This window comes from Calonectris borealis, chromosome Z, assembly GCF_964195595.1.
Source record: "Calonectris borealis chromosome Z, bCalBor7.hap1.2, whole genome shotgun sequence".
In the NCBI taxonomy this organism is placed as follows: domain Eukaryota; kingdom Metazoa; phylum Chordata; class Aves; order Procellariiformes; family Procellariidae; genus Calonectris; species Calonectris borealis.
The window spans coordinates 33,359,087-33,373,593 of NC_134352.1; the positions used below are offsets into that span (position 1 = coordinate 33,359,087).

Genomic DNA, 14,507 nt, shown 5'->3' on the forward strand with positions numbered 1-14,507 from the left:
TTCCATTTTGTCTTGACCAGCATTGGTGTTCCATTTGGACAGTACTTCGTCTCATCTGAACTTGAAAGTTGAAGATACCTATGTTGAATGGGATCCTACTGGAGGCAAAGGCCAAGAAAAAATAAAAGGGAAGGAAAATAAAAGCAGGTAAGAACTCTGGAAGAAACTTTAATTTTATTTCCCTTCCCCTGTCACACAGATGCGGAGGCTGTTTATGGAAGCTATTAAAAATGTGTCTTAATCATTAAAGAGGATTTTAAAAATACATTTGCTAAAGTATCATTCAGGGTACTGAAATAGCTTGTAGATGTGGGTTGACCTTGCTTAGCTGCCAGGTGCCCACCAAGCTGCTCTGTTGCTTCCCCTTCTCAACCGGACAGTGGGAGATCACTCTGCAATTACTGTCACAGGCAAACTAGACTTGAGCTGGGAAATTTAAATTACTTTATTGCCAATCAAAAGTCAGAGTAGGATAATGAAAACTAAGAACTTAAAATATTTTCCCCCCACCCCTCCCTTCTTCCCAGGCTCCATTTCACTCCTGACTTCTCCACCTCCTGTGAGCAGTGCAGGGGGACGGGGAACAGAGGTTGTGGTGGGTTCATTGTGTGTTGTCTCTGCTGCTCCTTCCTCCTTACACTCTTCCCCTGCTGCAGCGTGGAGTCCCACCCACAGGCTGCAGTCCTTCATGAACTGCTCCAACATGGGCCCTTCCCACGGGCTGCAGTCCTTCACAAGCTGCTCCAGCATGGGTTCTTTCCACGGGGTGCAGTCCTTCAGGAACGGACTGCTGCAGTGGGGGTCCCACACGGAGCCACAGGTCCTGCCAGTAGTCTGCTGTAGCCTCCTTCAGGGCATATCCCCCTGCTCTGGTGTGGGGTCCTCCACAGGCTGCAGGGTGGCTATATTCTCACTCCTCTCTCCCAGCTACTCTTGCGCAGCAGTTTTCACCCTTTCTTAAATATGTTATCACAGAGGCACTACCACCATTGCTGATTGCTTCAGCTTTGGCCAGCGGCGGGTCCAGCTGGCACTGGCTTCGTCTGACGTGGGGGCAGCTTCTGGTGTGTTGTCACAGAAGCCACCCCTGCAGCCCCCCTGCTACCAAAACCTTGTCATGTAAACACAGTACAGTAGATAAGGTAAATGTCAGCAAGCAACTGATGTAATTCTATGTTTAGTAGTGTTGCAGGTCAGTACTGGTGAGCAGAGAGCTTTTCTACTATAAAAAATAAAGAGCAAGCTGGCTGCTTTGTCTTTTGAAAAAGCTAAGGTTAAATAAAATCGGTACTCTAGGCAGTGTTTAAATTTGTTATCTCATAACCCTCATTGGTGAGGAAAACGTACCAATAAAACAAACCAGATAGCAAAAGATAACAGATAATGGAACATAACTGTTGTAAAAATGTAGCCCTAAACATATTTACCAACTATTTTCATCTAGGAAAAGTACTTAAGTAACTTCAACAGAATTCTTGGTAGACTGTTGAGAGTTAGGCGATTAGATGTGTGCTATTCAGAATCACTGAATAAATACAGTTGGAAGAACATCATTAGATCAGCCTACTCTGGCTGAGCCTTGAATATATCCAAGGATGAAGAACGTGTTAACTCTCTGGGCCTCTATTCCAGGCCACCTTCATGGGAGGGGAGGAATTTCCTGTGGTGCAATGAGTACCAGCTGCCTCTCAGCTGTCAGTATGCACCCCTCTGAGAAAAGCCTGGCTCGATCTTCTCTGTACCTTCCTGTTACGTCCTTAAAGACAGCAATTAGCTTTTGTCTTCCTGAGGCTGAGCAAACCCAGTTGTCTTCCTGTGCTCCAGTCCCTTAATTGTGTTGTTGGCCCTCCACTGGACTTGCTCTATGTTAGTGTATAGTCCTGAGGAGCCCAGACCTGGACACAGGACTTGAGGTTCAGTCTGACAGGTGCCAAATAGAGAGGAACAGTAGCTTGCCTTTGACCTCCTGGTTGCTGCCTTGCTGCTACAGCCCAGGCTGTGGTTGGCCACCCCTGCTGCAAGGGCACAGTGCAGTGTGTTGTCTACTGTTGTTGTCCACTTGTTGTCAGTTCCTGTTGTCCACCAAGACTCCCAGCTGCTTTTCTGCAGAATTGCTCTTCCCTCAGTTGTCCCCCAGCCTGTCCTATTGTGTGGGGCGCTGTCATCTGGAGGGCACTATACACAGGTGTGAGCCTGGTGTTCAGCTGTTTCTGTACACAGCTTATGGCCCACTACCCAGTCTATATCTCACCTCTTGAGGTTTGGGAATACTGTGTGGGAATGGGTCAAAAGCCTTGCTGAAGTCAAGGTGTGAACAGTGTCCATTGCTCTTCTCTTATCCACAGAGCTGGCTACTTCTTCCTTGAAGACAATTGACTTCCAACATGTGCTTTTTGGTATAAAGAGCACCGCTTGAGATAATTTATGAACAAATACCTTCCCTATAGGCATATACTGCCAGAAGCATGGTAGAATAAGTTTTAGTGGCATCTTAAAAATGGGGATAATTTGTTGTAGTAATAGAACAGTTGTTTAATAACTAATTTCTGTTGACAGTGGTCAGAATCCTCTGCTGAAGAGCAATAAAAGGTGATAATATATCTCTTATTCCTAGGATCTAGCACCTAGTTTTGTTGGGAGCCTATGCTACTTTCCTTTGCTTGATGCAGTGAGAAATAAATCTAATAGCCTTTATCAGTAACAGTACACATATGCTTTTAAAAATTATTTTGAAGTTTAATTTGGATTTATAGAGATTATGTATGTATTTTCTAGTGACTAGAAAACAGTCGTCCTGGAAGGATGCGTCCTAGTGTGTGGGAGACTGATTTGCAATGGTTGGAAGAGCATTATATATTCTAGTGTTGATACAAAGATCCCTGTTATTTACAGATATATTGATGCTTACTTAACCTTCTAGCACATGATGGCACACTAATTTTTTTACAAATGCAGTAAAGAGTTCCTTTCTGAGAACTTTGAAATAATTTTTTTGTTCTAATTTTTGAATCTGAAAACCCTTTTGCCTCTGAACCTGTGCTATAGCTGTTACTAGACATCAGAGGAAAAGAAATAAGTGTTCTTACACTTTCAAAGAGGATGAAGTTTAGCCTGATGGCTTGTGTAAAAAGCTTCATGGCAATTCTACTTGCAGAACCAATTGTTCAAATGAGAGCCTCTTTTTGATATGTAAAGGCAGCTAAAATATTCTCCTATTCATTTTTCTAATAAAACTCCCATTTGAGAAATTACTTCTCCTGTTCTTGCTCTCTTGCTCTTTTTCACTGGTTTAGAAGTTGTGGGACCAAAACAAATGCCCAGGTACCTTATTTTTTGTAGGTTTTACTCCTCTGTATTCACCCATTAGGTGCATAGATCTTTGGCTTGAGATCGGCAGTAAAGAAAAGTTTGTATAGGCAAAACAAGCTCTTGTTGAAGCTCTGCAGTGTCGATAGTTCTACTAAACAAAGCATATCAATTTCTGCTAAACTAAGTTTTAAAACTGTCTTGGAGATATCGCTACTTGCTCAACAGACTCTGAGAATCTTATACCTTGGTCTGTCTTTGTAGTTGTCAGTAAAGAACTTCCCTCGTCTGGCCTTTGCGTTGGTAGAAGGACACGGTCATGTGTTCAACTGTGCACCTCAGGCTGACCTTTTCTAGCAGAAGATTTAGATGAGCTTTGATTCTTGTAGGAGGCTTTTGTTCCCTGTTAAGAGTATCTGTGTCAAGTTGTCTGCATTAGAGGAAAAATTTGAAGCTAGCTCCATAGTGGATAGAAAAAGTTGCAGTATGGTTGTTTTAAACATCAAGTGTGCAGCTTTCAAGGGTTGGAAAGACATGATAGCCATAAAATGCTTAATGATCTGTAACATATTTATTAAACTAGAAAAAAGCCTCTGGATAACTTCTGATATCCCTTGTTGACCTTTCTTCTCCAAAAGAGAATACATATTGCTTGGAATATGTTTTATTTGCTGAAATGGAAAAGAAAACTGAGACTAACTACAGTGTTGTAGGCAACAATCCTAACCATAAGATCAGAATATCTGGTCACTGAATAGTGGAAGGAATGCATCAGTTACTATACTAGCTAATGAAGACTGTGCTGTATTGGAAAATGGGCACCAAACTGACTTCCTACTATAAAATTTCCTGCCTTTTCTTATGGGAAGGGAGACTTAAGAAAAAAAAAACCAACTGTTTTTTCAAACTGTTATGCCAAAAATTTAATGGCATTGTCTGAACTGTTAAAGGCTGTTAGATTTTGAGTGGACGAAGCACATGCAGCGGCCATTTACAGAAGACTTGAACAAAATAAATGATATTGAGGACCCTTGAATGTCTTCCTAACTTTGAGAAAATACTAGCGAAGCACCTGCATTTTTCTAATGGTGATTCTCTAAATGGCCACATTGCTTTCTGCATAACTCATTTATACTGAATCTAATAGAAAAATTTCAGCAGCTTTTGTTGGAAGTGTGAGTGAATGATCTCTGATGCACTTGAAGCAGGTTGGAATCTGCAAAGGGTGGTGGTTCCCCCTGAAATTATGCTTTAATTCTTGGCTTTGCTTTCTTTTCATGCTATCACTTGTTACCTTTTTCTTTGGTAAGTAAACTACAGCTTCCTCCATGTGAACAAAGTTCAAAAGCATTTGATGTGGTACACCTGCACAATATACACCTACACCCTTCATCTAACTCTTGCAAGCAATTTAGAACTTAGCTGTCTTCTGATCAGTACTGGCAAATTTATATGTTAAATGGTGATGCTAAAGTAGACAACCTTTTCATCAGTGGTTTCTTGTAGACTTCTGTAACTGGAATAAAACAAACTTAGTCATGAAGATGAACCAGAGATCCTAGCATACTTGTGTATGACAGCTTAATACCACTCAGCTTTTCATTCCCATGTCACTTTATTTTAATGAAGGTATTAGGCAAAAGGGACATTTTCTAAGCCTTTATAAATGGTATTTGAGGACAATTCCAGAAAACTTGAAATCATTATTGAATGAATCAGAAAGGAAACAAGCTAAACTTCACTGCATAGTGGACATTTAAGTAGCAATTAGCTTCACCAAATCGTAGCTGAAGGAGAAGTTGGAGAGAACTTTCTTTTGTGTGTGGTAACTGTTCTAAGACTAATCTATGACAGACTACAGAGAATGAGGATTTGAAAATGACTTCTCACGTGTATTTCAGAGACTTATTTTGTACTTTAAAAATGAAATTAAACTGTAAATTGCAAACTGCATAGCTATTTCTGAGGAGTTAAAATTCTTTGCTACTGATTGCCTTTAAAATAATAACCAGATGTGATTCCCTGGCTGCTAAGGTTTAATATTCACTGTAACTTGCAAATAGCGTTTGTTTCGGTTAATGGTTAAATTGCTAGGGATTATTTTTGAGGGCATAACCGAGGTAAAATAAAACGTTTGAAAACCTCATTAGGTTAAAATTATTCTTTTATGCAACTGATTCCTCATTAGAAGATTCCTCATTAGAATATTCTCCAGAGCAAAGTGTGTCTTCATTTATTTTGCTATTGCTTCCTGAGAATGCTTTTGAAAAGAATGATTAGAAAGTCTAAGCCTTTCTTGATTGGGATTAGACTTAAATTTTGTAATGATTCTTGAGGACTTGCTATGTGCTTCTTAGCCCAATATGTTGTGACACAATTTTCTTTTCTGTAGTCTCTATGATAGAGTTAATATAATCAAATAAAATCCCCACCCTTCAATATATTTTTGGTGTTTGATTTTTTTTTTGAGGAAAGTTGTGATCTGTTAAACTCTTGAAGTCTCTCTTCTTTTTTTTAAAACAAATTGTGTTTAGATTTGACACCCTTGGGTTTTGTGTCATATTCAGTCTGTGTATTTTGAAATAAATTATTACAGCTTCATTCCTTTCATTCTTCATTGGGTTATACTTTTTCCTGGGATTTCAGTCATTGCATATACAAGCCATACATGTGCTGAAAAACCTTACCTTTAGCACAACTGATGTTATTTTCCCATTCACTGATATTTAAATTCTAGTGAAAATTAGGCATTTTGGCATTGAATATCAGCAGTGTATTCATATTTATCTGATTGTTGTAGCTGATCTACAGGACTTATTAGAAATCATCTGTGGAAAACCAGGAACATGAATTCTCTAATTCTCTAAGGTTCTGCATAGTATAGGCAAAGCATTGTTTTATGCAGGCGTTTGTTCAAACCATGTGCCACACATCTGCTTTTTTTTTGCTGTTTCCTTTCTCAGCTGCCTCTGAGTTTGTTTTTTACAATGTCTTGTATTTTTTCTGGCTGTTATCTCTTTTCTCTCAGTTATTTTGCATGCATACTGTTAGAGGTGTGAAGTGGCTGAACTAATGTGTCATTGCAGTAGCTTATGTATGTTTATTGCACCCTAATTGACTCGGGAAAACTTGTTTGAGTGTGGATTTCTGTAATTGCGTCCAAATCTTGAATGGTTCATTTCTTCTTAGAAGTGGTGCACCGTCTCCAAAGAGGACATCTATTAGCACAAGATCCTCAGTGAGGGGTAGCAGAGATCGTTTTACTGGTGAATCATATACAGTGTTGGGTAAGATGAACTTTTTACTTCTGTTAGAGGTGTAATGCTGTGGAAGGGCAGATTAGGTAAGAATTTGAGGGAAAATTTGTGGTTGTTCAAGGCGGTGTACTTGATGCTGCCCTGCACAGGGGTAGTTTTGCCTGTATAACAGCAGAATTTTGTGCTACAGCAAGTGTCTTCAAGTCTGTCGGAGCTCTTCGTTACAAAGCTCTTAGTGACAGACGTTCACTGTTATTAAATGTGAATTGATGTTAAATGTATCTTGTCTCAATGGATGTAAGTAAAAACTGTCTCATTCTGGTTTATATTTATATTCTATTTTCTTGTACATTAATTTTTTTGTTCCTTATAGTTCAGATTTTTGTATTTCTAAGTCTTCGCCTTAAAATAAAAACAGAAGACATCACTAATGCCTATAAGGAAGCAAGCATTGTAAGGTACGCTTAATTATAGCAACTAAATGTATTTTTTGGTAGGAGACACTGCTGTTGAAAGTGGACAGCATTACTGGGAGGTGAGAGCCCAGAAGGACTGCAAATCCTACAGCGTGGGAGTAACATACAGAAACCTGGGGAAATTTGACCAGCTGGGAAAGACTAATTCAAGCTGGTGCATCCATATCAACAACTGGCTGCAAACCACATTTTCAGCAAAACATAATAATAAAAGCAAGACTCTAGATATACCTGTTCCAGACAGAATAGGAGTATACTGTGACTTTGATGGAGGTAAGTTATAACCTTATGAGATTTAGCTAAAAACTTAGCTAAAGTAGTATGTTACTTCCAGATTGATATAGTCTCTATTGTGGTTTAACCCCAGCCGGCAACTAAGCCCCCCACAGCCGCTTGCTCACTCTGCCCCGGTAGGATGGGGGAGTGAATCAGAAGAGTAAAAGTGAGAAAACTTGTGGGTGGAGATAAAGACAGTTTAATAGGTAAAGCAAAAGCCGTGCATGCAAGCAAAGCAAAACAAGGAATTCGTTCACTACTTCCTATCGGCAGGCAGGTGTTCAGCCATCTCCAGAAAAGCAGGGCTCCATCATGTGTACTGGGAAGACAAACGCCATCACTCTGAACGTCCCACCTTCCTTCTTCTTCCCCCAGCTTTATATGCTGAGCATGATACCATATGGTATGGAATACCCCGTTGGCTGTCCTGGATGTGCTCCCTCCCAGCTTCTTGTGCACCTGGTAGAGCATGGGAAGCTGAAGGGTCCTTGACTAGTGTAAACACTACTTAGCAACAACTAAAGCATTAGCGTATTATCAACATTATTCGCATCCTAAATCCAAAACACGGCAGTATACCAGCTAGTAGGAAAAAAAATTAACTCTATCCCAGATGAAACCAGGATAGCCTCTTATGAAAATAAGGCCCAGAGCTGTTTGTGTAATAGTGCTTGTAATGTCAAATAACCCAGGTTCATCTATGTGACAGAGCTACTAACTGAGAATTTTTCAGTCCTGTGGTCTGCATTTAGTGTGTTCTGGAAACCTTTCCCTGGAAAGGAATCAATTTTACAAAAAGTTACACAGCAATAGCATTTAAACATGTATTTCAACTTATTTTCTGCCTCTTTTAGGTCAACTCGTATTTTATAATGCAAACTCGAAGGAGCGGTTACACACCTTCAGAACAAGGTTTACCCAACCATTATTACCAGGGTTCATGGTCAGTATCTATAAAATTTTGTTCAGTTTCTAGCACTGAATTTAGTTTACTGAAGACTTAATTGTTTTTTGAAGGAGGAAACTGGAGCACCGTTTTTGGCTGACTGATGACTTTTAAAAATGTTTGACTCTTTTCTTTTTGATTTCATGTAGCACTTATAATAGCACTCCAATAGAACTCTGCTGATGTGTCAGCTATGGAAATAACAGTCATTAAATTTTCGTAGGGTAAATCATAATAGCACATTCCGATAGCTGATGAGCCAGCTACAATAATTGACTGGAACTGATGCAGATAGGAGCCCAAGATGCTGCGAGCTGTCAGAGCAGGTGTCATGAGACAGAACACCACCAGGTGCTTCCTTCTGAGATATGAGACTCTAGCTTTCAAATCTTTAAAAGCTCAGTGGGATTTTCTTGCCAGTCATTTCACTGGTCTGCATAACTTTTTTGTGGCTCTAAGCTAATCAGTGGAAACTTGCTGCAATTCTAAAGACTCAAACCTTGCAAAAAATGCACAGGAAAAGGATTAGTTACTGTGTATTGGTTTTCCTTTAATGATTTAAGTAATTTGTTTGAGTAACTAGATTTGGAGGCCTCCACTGCGTTACAAGGTGCCATCAAGTGCATCATCCTTTGGGAGTAGGGTATGGGTCTGGGAAAGCTTAGGAATCTGGAGGATTCATACTGGTTCATACTAACAACTCAGCTGCCTAGGCACTGACCTCTAGCCTCTTGTAATTCAGCCCATAGGAAGAACAGCATGGTAATTTTCAAGTGTGATTAGGCCAATTAATAAAGTAGTTCTTCTTTTGGGCATGGAGAAGGAATGGAAAAGTAGTAACTTGCCCAGGCAGCCTTACATCTAGCATTTCCAAACGCCTGATTTTTCACTTTTATCAGACAGAATTCCTTTCACAAATTCTACTGTTAGCTAGATGTACTGACAATAGGAGTCTAGATTTTTAATAGCTATTTATTTGGAGGTTACCAAGCAAATTGCCTTACTGATCCTTTTCAACATACGGGGAACAGAATAGCTTCAAACTGTTGGGATACATGTGTTAGTCATCCCTCTAGCTTTCCTAAGGCTGACTCATTAAGTCAGTTCCTAAGGCAATCCAAGGAGACATTTGCTTACCACACTTTAGCCCATTAGTCTGCATCTCATACAGCCCCTAGTACTGTGGTAGCAGTCTTACAGACACTACTTAAAAACAGTTAAAATAAAAATGACAAGCTACTTAATTACAGCTCTCAAATTTATTCACAAACATGGAGATAACATTCTTTCATGTAGCTCAGTTGTAGAATAGAGGTCACTGGCACCTGTGCCCCTGAAGCTTCTCAACTTTTTTTTTGTACTATGTTTACCTTGACACAATTCTGCCATGTCATACTAAAACTAAGCGGTGCTTTCAGGTACTGGACCATAGTATTGCTCTTCATTGTCATTCTAAGTAGTTACTACTAGCACATTGGTCTTCAAAGAAGTTTTCCTATTAGGAGCAAGACTTTTAGTATTAGATCTTAGACTTGGTTATAGACTTAATCATAAAGCATAGTATGTGAAGCTTCTGTGTGATTAGAATGTTTTATAGAGTGCTGTGACTAGAGAGCAAGAGAGAAGACATGCGTCTGCAGGATAAGTTTTGTGTTAGTTCCTTTGTGGAATGGGAGAAAAGAGATGTAGATGCTTCATAATGTTCAGAATATTGATTTTTTTTTTTTCCTCCCTTAGATCTGGTGTGGTGGGCTTACAGTGAGTACTGGATTGCAGGTGCCAAGTGCTGTGCAAACACTCCAGAAAAGTGAAAATGGATTGAGTGGTTCAGCAAGCAGCCTAAACAATATGGCCTAGTAATGTCTATTAAACACTTCTATTGCTGAATGTTTTTTTTTTTTCTGTGTAGCTGCTACTCACAGAAGCTTGGGAGCATTGGATTAAACTGGGTTTGCTACCTACTGCTGTTTAAGGCCTGGGTACTTGATAGTGCAAAGGTTTGGGGCTAAAGTGTTAGGAACCTACTGTGAATCCAGACAGAAATGTCAGACAGAAAACTGAACTGTTGCCTATTTGAAAAATAAGTGGAGAAATAAGAGCTGTAACTATGTACTTTTCTAATACTGTATGTAAGCATTTTGTTATGGGCTTGAATATTAATTTTGTTATGAATATTATTTTTCTATGAAGAATAAAACAAGTACCATTTTCTTAGCTCTCCTAACATGATTTACTATGTATTTTATTATTACTGGGCTTCCCATTAGAACTTGTGATATCAAACATGGATTTCAAAAGAATATTGATTTGCGAGCCTAGCCTGGCAAAATATCACAGCAATATGATTTCAAAATAATATTATAAGAAGTTGTAGGCCTGATATGAAGAAACAGTAAGAGCAGTCTGCTATTTTTTTTCTGATACAAAATCCTCCTATTTCCCATTAATAACTCATTTAAATATCATGTATTTAGAGTTTGGCTCCCATTTATCACAAATTACAGAAAATGTAAAAATTTAAAGGTATTTAAAAACATTCTTATGTCCTCAGTGAAGATGGATTATGATACCCAGCCATTGAGCTAGGAGGTCTTTAGGTAAGAGGTTCAGAACCAAAAATCCAGAGCTTTCTAAAAAACTACAGCATGGTACTGCTCTCTCAGAAGCTCTTAATTTTGAGTTATCTCTTGGCTTTCCAGTTTTGTGGCATTATTCTAATTGGATTCTGATAATCAGCAATTCATATTGTTCATCAGGTGCAAATGACAAATTAAATATTTGTCTGCTGATAGCAAAGCTGCAATGCAGCCGAGGCTGGGAACAAGGGTGTGAGGTTCAATTTAAATGCATCTCCCCGGGGAAGATGATGGGGCTGTGGGGGCTATTGCTAAAGCATCTTTCGGGTTTTTCTCAAGCCAGCTTCAAGGCTGGCTAAGACTTCTCAAACAGCTGTGTCAATATCAAAGCTTTGAGCAGGAGTGGCACTAAATTCCTGGTGATAGGGCAGTATCCTCTGAGCCCAGGCACACATTTTTGCTGCCTCTTTTGACTAGCATAGTGAGGATTCCTGGAACTTTCTGGATAACCAGAGAAGGCAAAAAATTGCATGATTTCTTTATCCAGCAGAAATGTAGCTTATATATAGCACCCCACACTTAACATGCTAGCCATGTTATGTGTGGCTATGAGACTGGCTTTCAGAGGATCATATTCTAAAGGATCTCTTTATAGCCTCCAACTTAATATCTTCCCCTTTTGTAAGGGCAAGGAAAAACTGGAAAGTGAGCAAATGCTTTGCCAACTAACATACGATCTGCTTCTGGATCTGTGGTTGTAGATTTTTCATTCACAAATCAAGTGAAATGTTGAGCCTGGGTGTTCCATCATCTCAACTCCTAATTGGAAGCTTAGTAATAATAGTCAAATGACTCGTAGTAGTGGGAGAGCTAAAAAATATCATGTTATATTCTTCATGGAAAATCTCAACTTTTCAATGAGAATTACTTGTGTATTATAGACTGTTTAAATCTGCTTTCTTCCCTTTAATTGAGGCCAGGACCCTAGAAATAATTTTCAGATACACACTTGAATTAATTGTTTCCTAACTGAAGATATTTTCCTAATATCACCTGAAAACTGTTTCAAATTCATGCTGATAGGGTCCATCATGAATTGGCTCCTTTCCTACAGGGCCAAAGTACTTTTTCTTCTGTATGTCTTTTAGTCCATAAAAACATGACCATCTAATCATGTTAAATCTTGTTAGTATCAATGGGTCCTCTGTGTCCATCAAGATTTCTCAAGAGGAGGAGAAATTCCTTGAAACAATTAGTAATAAACTGGTTATGATATTCAGTGGAAAACTTGAATTTTCTTCTTAATTTTAATACCTGCTCTAGAAAGTTTTCTTTCTCTTGAGAAATCATGAAGTTGACAGGATGGTTGAGCCCTTTATGTGGAACTTGAGCACCTTTAAATATTTGCATTGTGAACAAAGTTAGCTGTAATCTCTTTTATAGAGGAAAGTGCAAAACAATTCTGAGTTTAACTGTACCTTCCTCTACCAGTTTACTCTTTTGGGTCTTGAAACAAAGATACTCGAAGGTGACATGGTTCTTAAATGAACAGTGTCTGAATCTGTTTCACACATTATCTACAGATGTTGTTTATTATCCAAATAGTCTGTGTAGTAATCTCAAATATTTCTTCCTCATTTCCTTCCTTTTTACTGCAATGAATACCTGACTGGGAGTTCTAGGGGCTCAGCTGTTATGAATTCAGTGTGAGGGAGTGAGACTTGCATGCTTGGACCCTGGTGGTGTTTAGAGAGAGGAGGGTTAAGATGGATGCTTCTTGTTTTGAGACTTATTCTGTTGAATGACTGTGGTAAACAGACATCGAAATAGGCTAGTACCTGTTCACGCTGCCCAGTTATTGGCTTGATCTTGGGTGTTCAGCTACTGTTCCCATTTAAATTTCTTTTTTGGAAAGAAAGGGAATGTTTACAGTAAGTTAATGTGTAGTGAGAAAGAACCATGAGTCATCTACAACCCTACATAAGAGCATTTAAATGACGAAGTTTTTCTAGCAAAATGTAGTGCAACCTGCAAGGTAAATTTGATATGCACAATGTAAAAATGTAATTTTTCTTTAACACTTAGTTGAAAGAAAGCTTGCAGTATTTCATACTGTGACTTGTGACTTGCAAGTTTTATTTTAACTGATGTCCTAGATGAACTTAACATGTGACTTTTTACCCTTAAAGGATGAATTTGTTATATAATAGTTTGCACAGATGTCAAATTTTTGCTGCTAACAGCTAGTCCAATTGTTTCTAGTAAATGGGGATATGAAGAACTGCCTTAAGCACTTTAGATTTTTTTTAGACTCTTCCTTTTTTCTGAGCTAGTGTCTGTCCAGTACCAATATATTGGTGATACTTTGTTGCAGTTGGTGCACTGTTTGTACTGCAGCTAGAGAGGGACGCATGCAGCCTGTGAGGTGACTTTTTCCTAGGGGAATCCAGGTCAGGCATTGGAGCAGTTGTTCTTTGGCAATGGGTTAGACCTTTTGAAGGTCTGTAGTTTTGCCCTGTAGTTAACACAAAGCATAATATGCCTGGTGACTTCGATACTCGCTGAGCCTTGCTGCTGTGGAGTTGATGCTGTTCGGTGGCTAGAAAGGAGTTTTCTTCTGTATGACCAAAATGAGATTTAAAAGTTTTTTGTTTTAAAATAGTGATTACTGGTAGTCTTTCAGAGTTAAAACAACTTCAGAATAACTTGTGAGGAACTGAAGGTTCCCTTGAGTTCTTAATGCATCAGAAAACTGTAGCTTTCATTGTTTCTATGGACAGCTGTATGAACTGGAGGAAGGGGTGTTAATTTCAGAAAGGATGATTTAAAAGCAGCCAGTGAGAGGTGCTTCTCCAGATACCAAATATGGATGGCAGAGGATGACAGGTTTATTTCTTCAGCCATACTCTCAGCAGAGAAAGTAGAGGCTAATGTACAAATCCTGTTTCCTCCCCTCTTGCACTTTCCCGTGTTATTGCTGTTTCATATTAAGAGTTCCATATTAAGACTGGGGAAACCAACTGGTTCCCGCAGGAAGAGCATCTGACTTAGCAGTATTTTTAGTCTGGTAAGGATCAGAGCTTATGAACGTGACGCGGGGTTTGATAGAGAAGGGTAACGAGTTCTGTTGATCGTCCTGTCCCCCCCCCCCCCGCCTCACTTTACCCCGAGCAGTCCGAGTGCCCCGTGGGAAGGGGAAGCCTGGATGTGGTCCTCCCTCACCGCCTCCGCACGGGGCGGAGCAGGGGCCTCCATCGCCTGGTGCCATCGCCCGCCACGCCCGTCCGTGCGGCGGCGCTTCCGGGCGAGCGGCCGGTGCGGGATGTGCCCGGCCGTCACTTGGCCGCACCTCAGGGGCCCTCTGTCAGCGCTGCGCCCCTCGCCCCTGCGGAGAGCACCCCGAGGAAGGAGCCCTCTCGCCGTCCGCGCCGAGCGGCAGCGCTGCCTTGGAGACCGCGGGGTGTTTCGGTGTCTTTGACTTGTGTGTGACGCGAGCTTTTTGTATAAATACAGAAGTTTGAACTCTGACGTGCCTACGTGTCCTCGTTCTCTCTTCCTCCGCGGCGGGCTGGGCTGCGGGCGGGAGCGGGGGGCGCTGCTCTTCTCCCACGGACCCGCCGTCGCCGGCAGAGCCCAGCTGCGGGGGCGAGCTCGGGCCCTGTCGCGCATG

General features: G+C 40.3%; 1 protein-coding gene across 3 annotated transcripts in view; it reads left to right on the forward strand.

Moving 5' to 3' along the window:
• The window catches only part of FSD1L (fibronectin type III and SPRY domain containing 1 like), a 45,926-nt gene extending 31,561 nt beyond the window's left edge, over window positions 1-14,365 (forward strand). Inside the window, exons 9-14 of one of the 3 annotated variants that reach the window (XM_075138358.1) lie at window positions 21-147; window positions 2,557-2,589; window positions 6,496-6,593; window positions 7,061-7,312; window positions 8,170-8,258; window positions 9,999-14,365. In XM_075138358.1, the coding sequence (XP_074994459.1) occupies window positions 21-147; window positions 2,557-2,589; window positions 6,496-6,593; window positions 7,061-7,312; window positions 8,170-8,258; window positions 9,999-10,118 (719 nt within the window). In that variant the 3' untranslated portion in view covers window positions 10,119-14,365. The remainder of the gene's footprint in view (window positions 1-20; window positions 148-2,556; window positions 2,590-6,495; window positions 6,594-7,060; window positions 7,313-8,169; window positions 8,259-9,998) is intronic. The other 2 variants (XM_075138359.1, XM_075138360.1) reach the window with 2 other exon arrangements.
• Window positions 14,366-14,507: the final 142 nt, after the last annotated feature.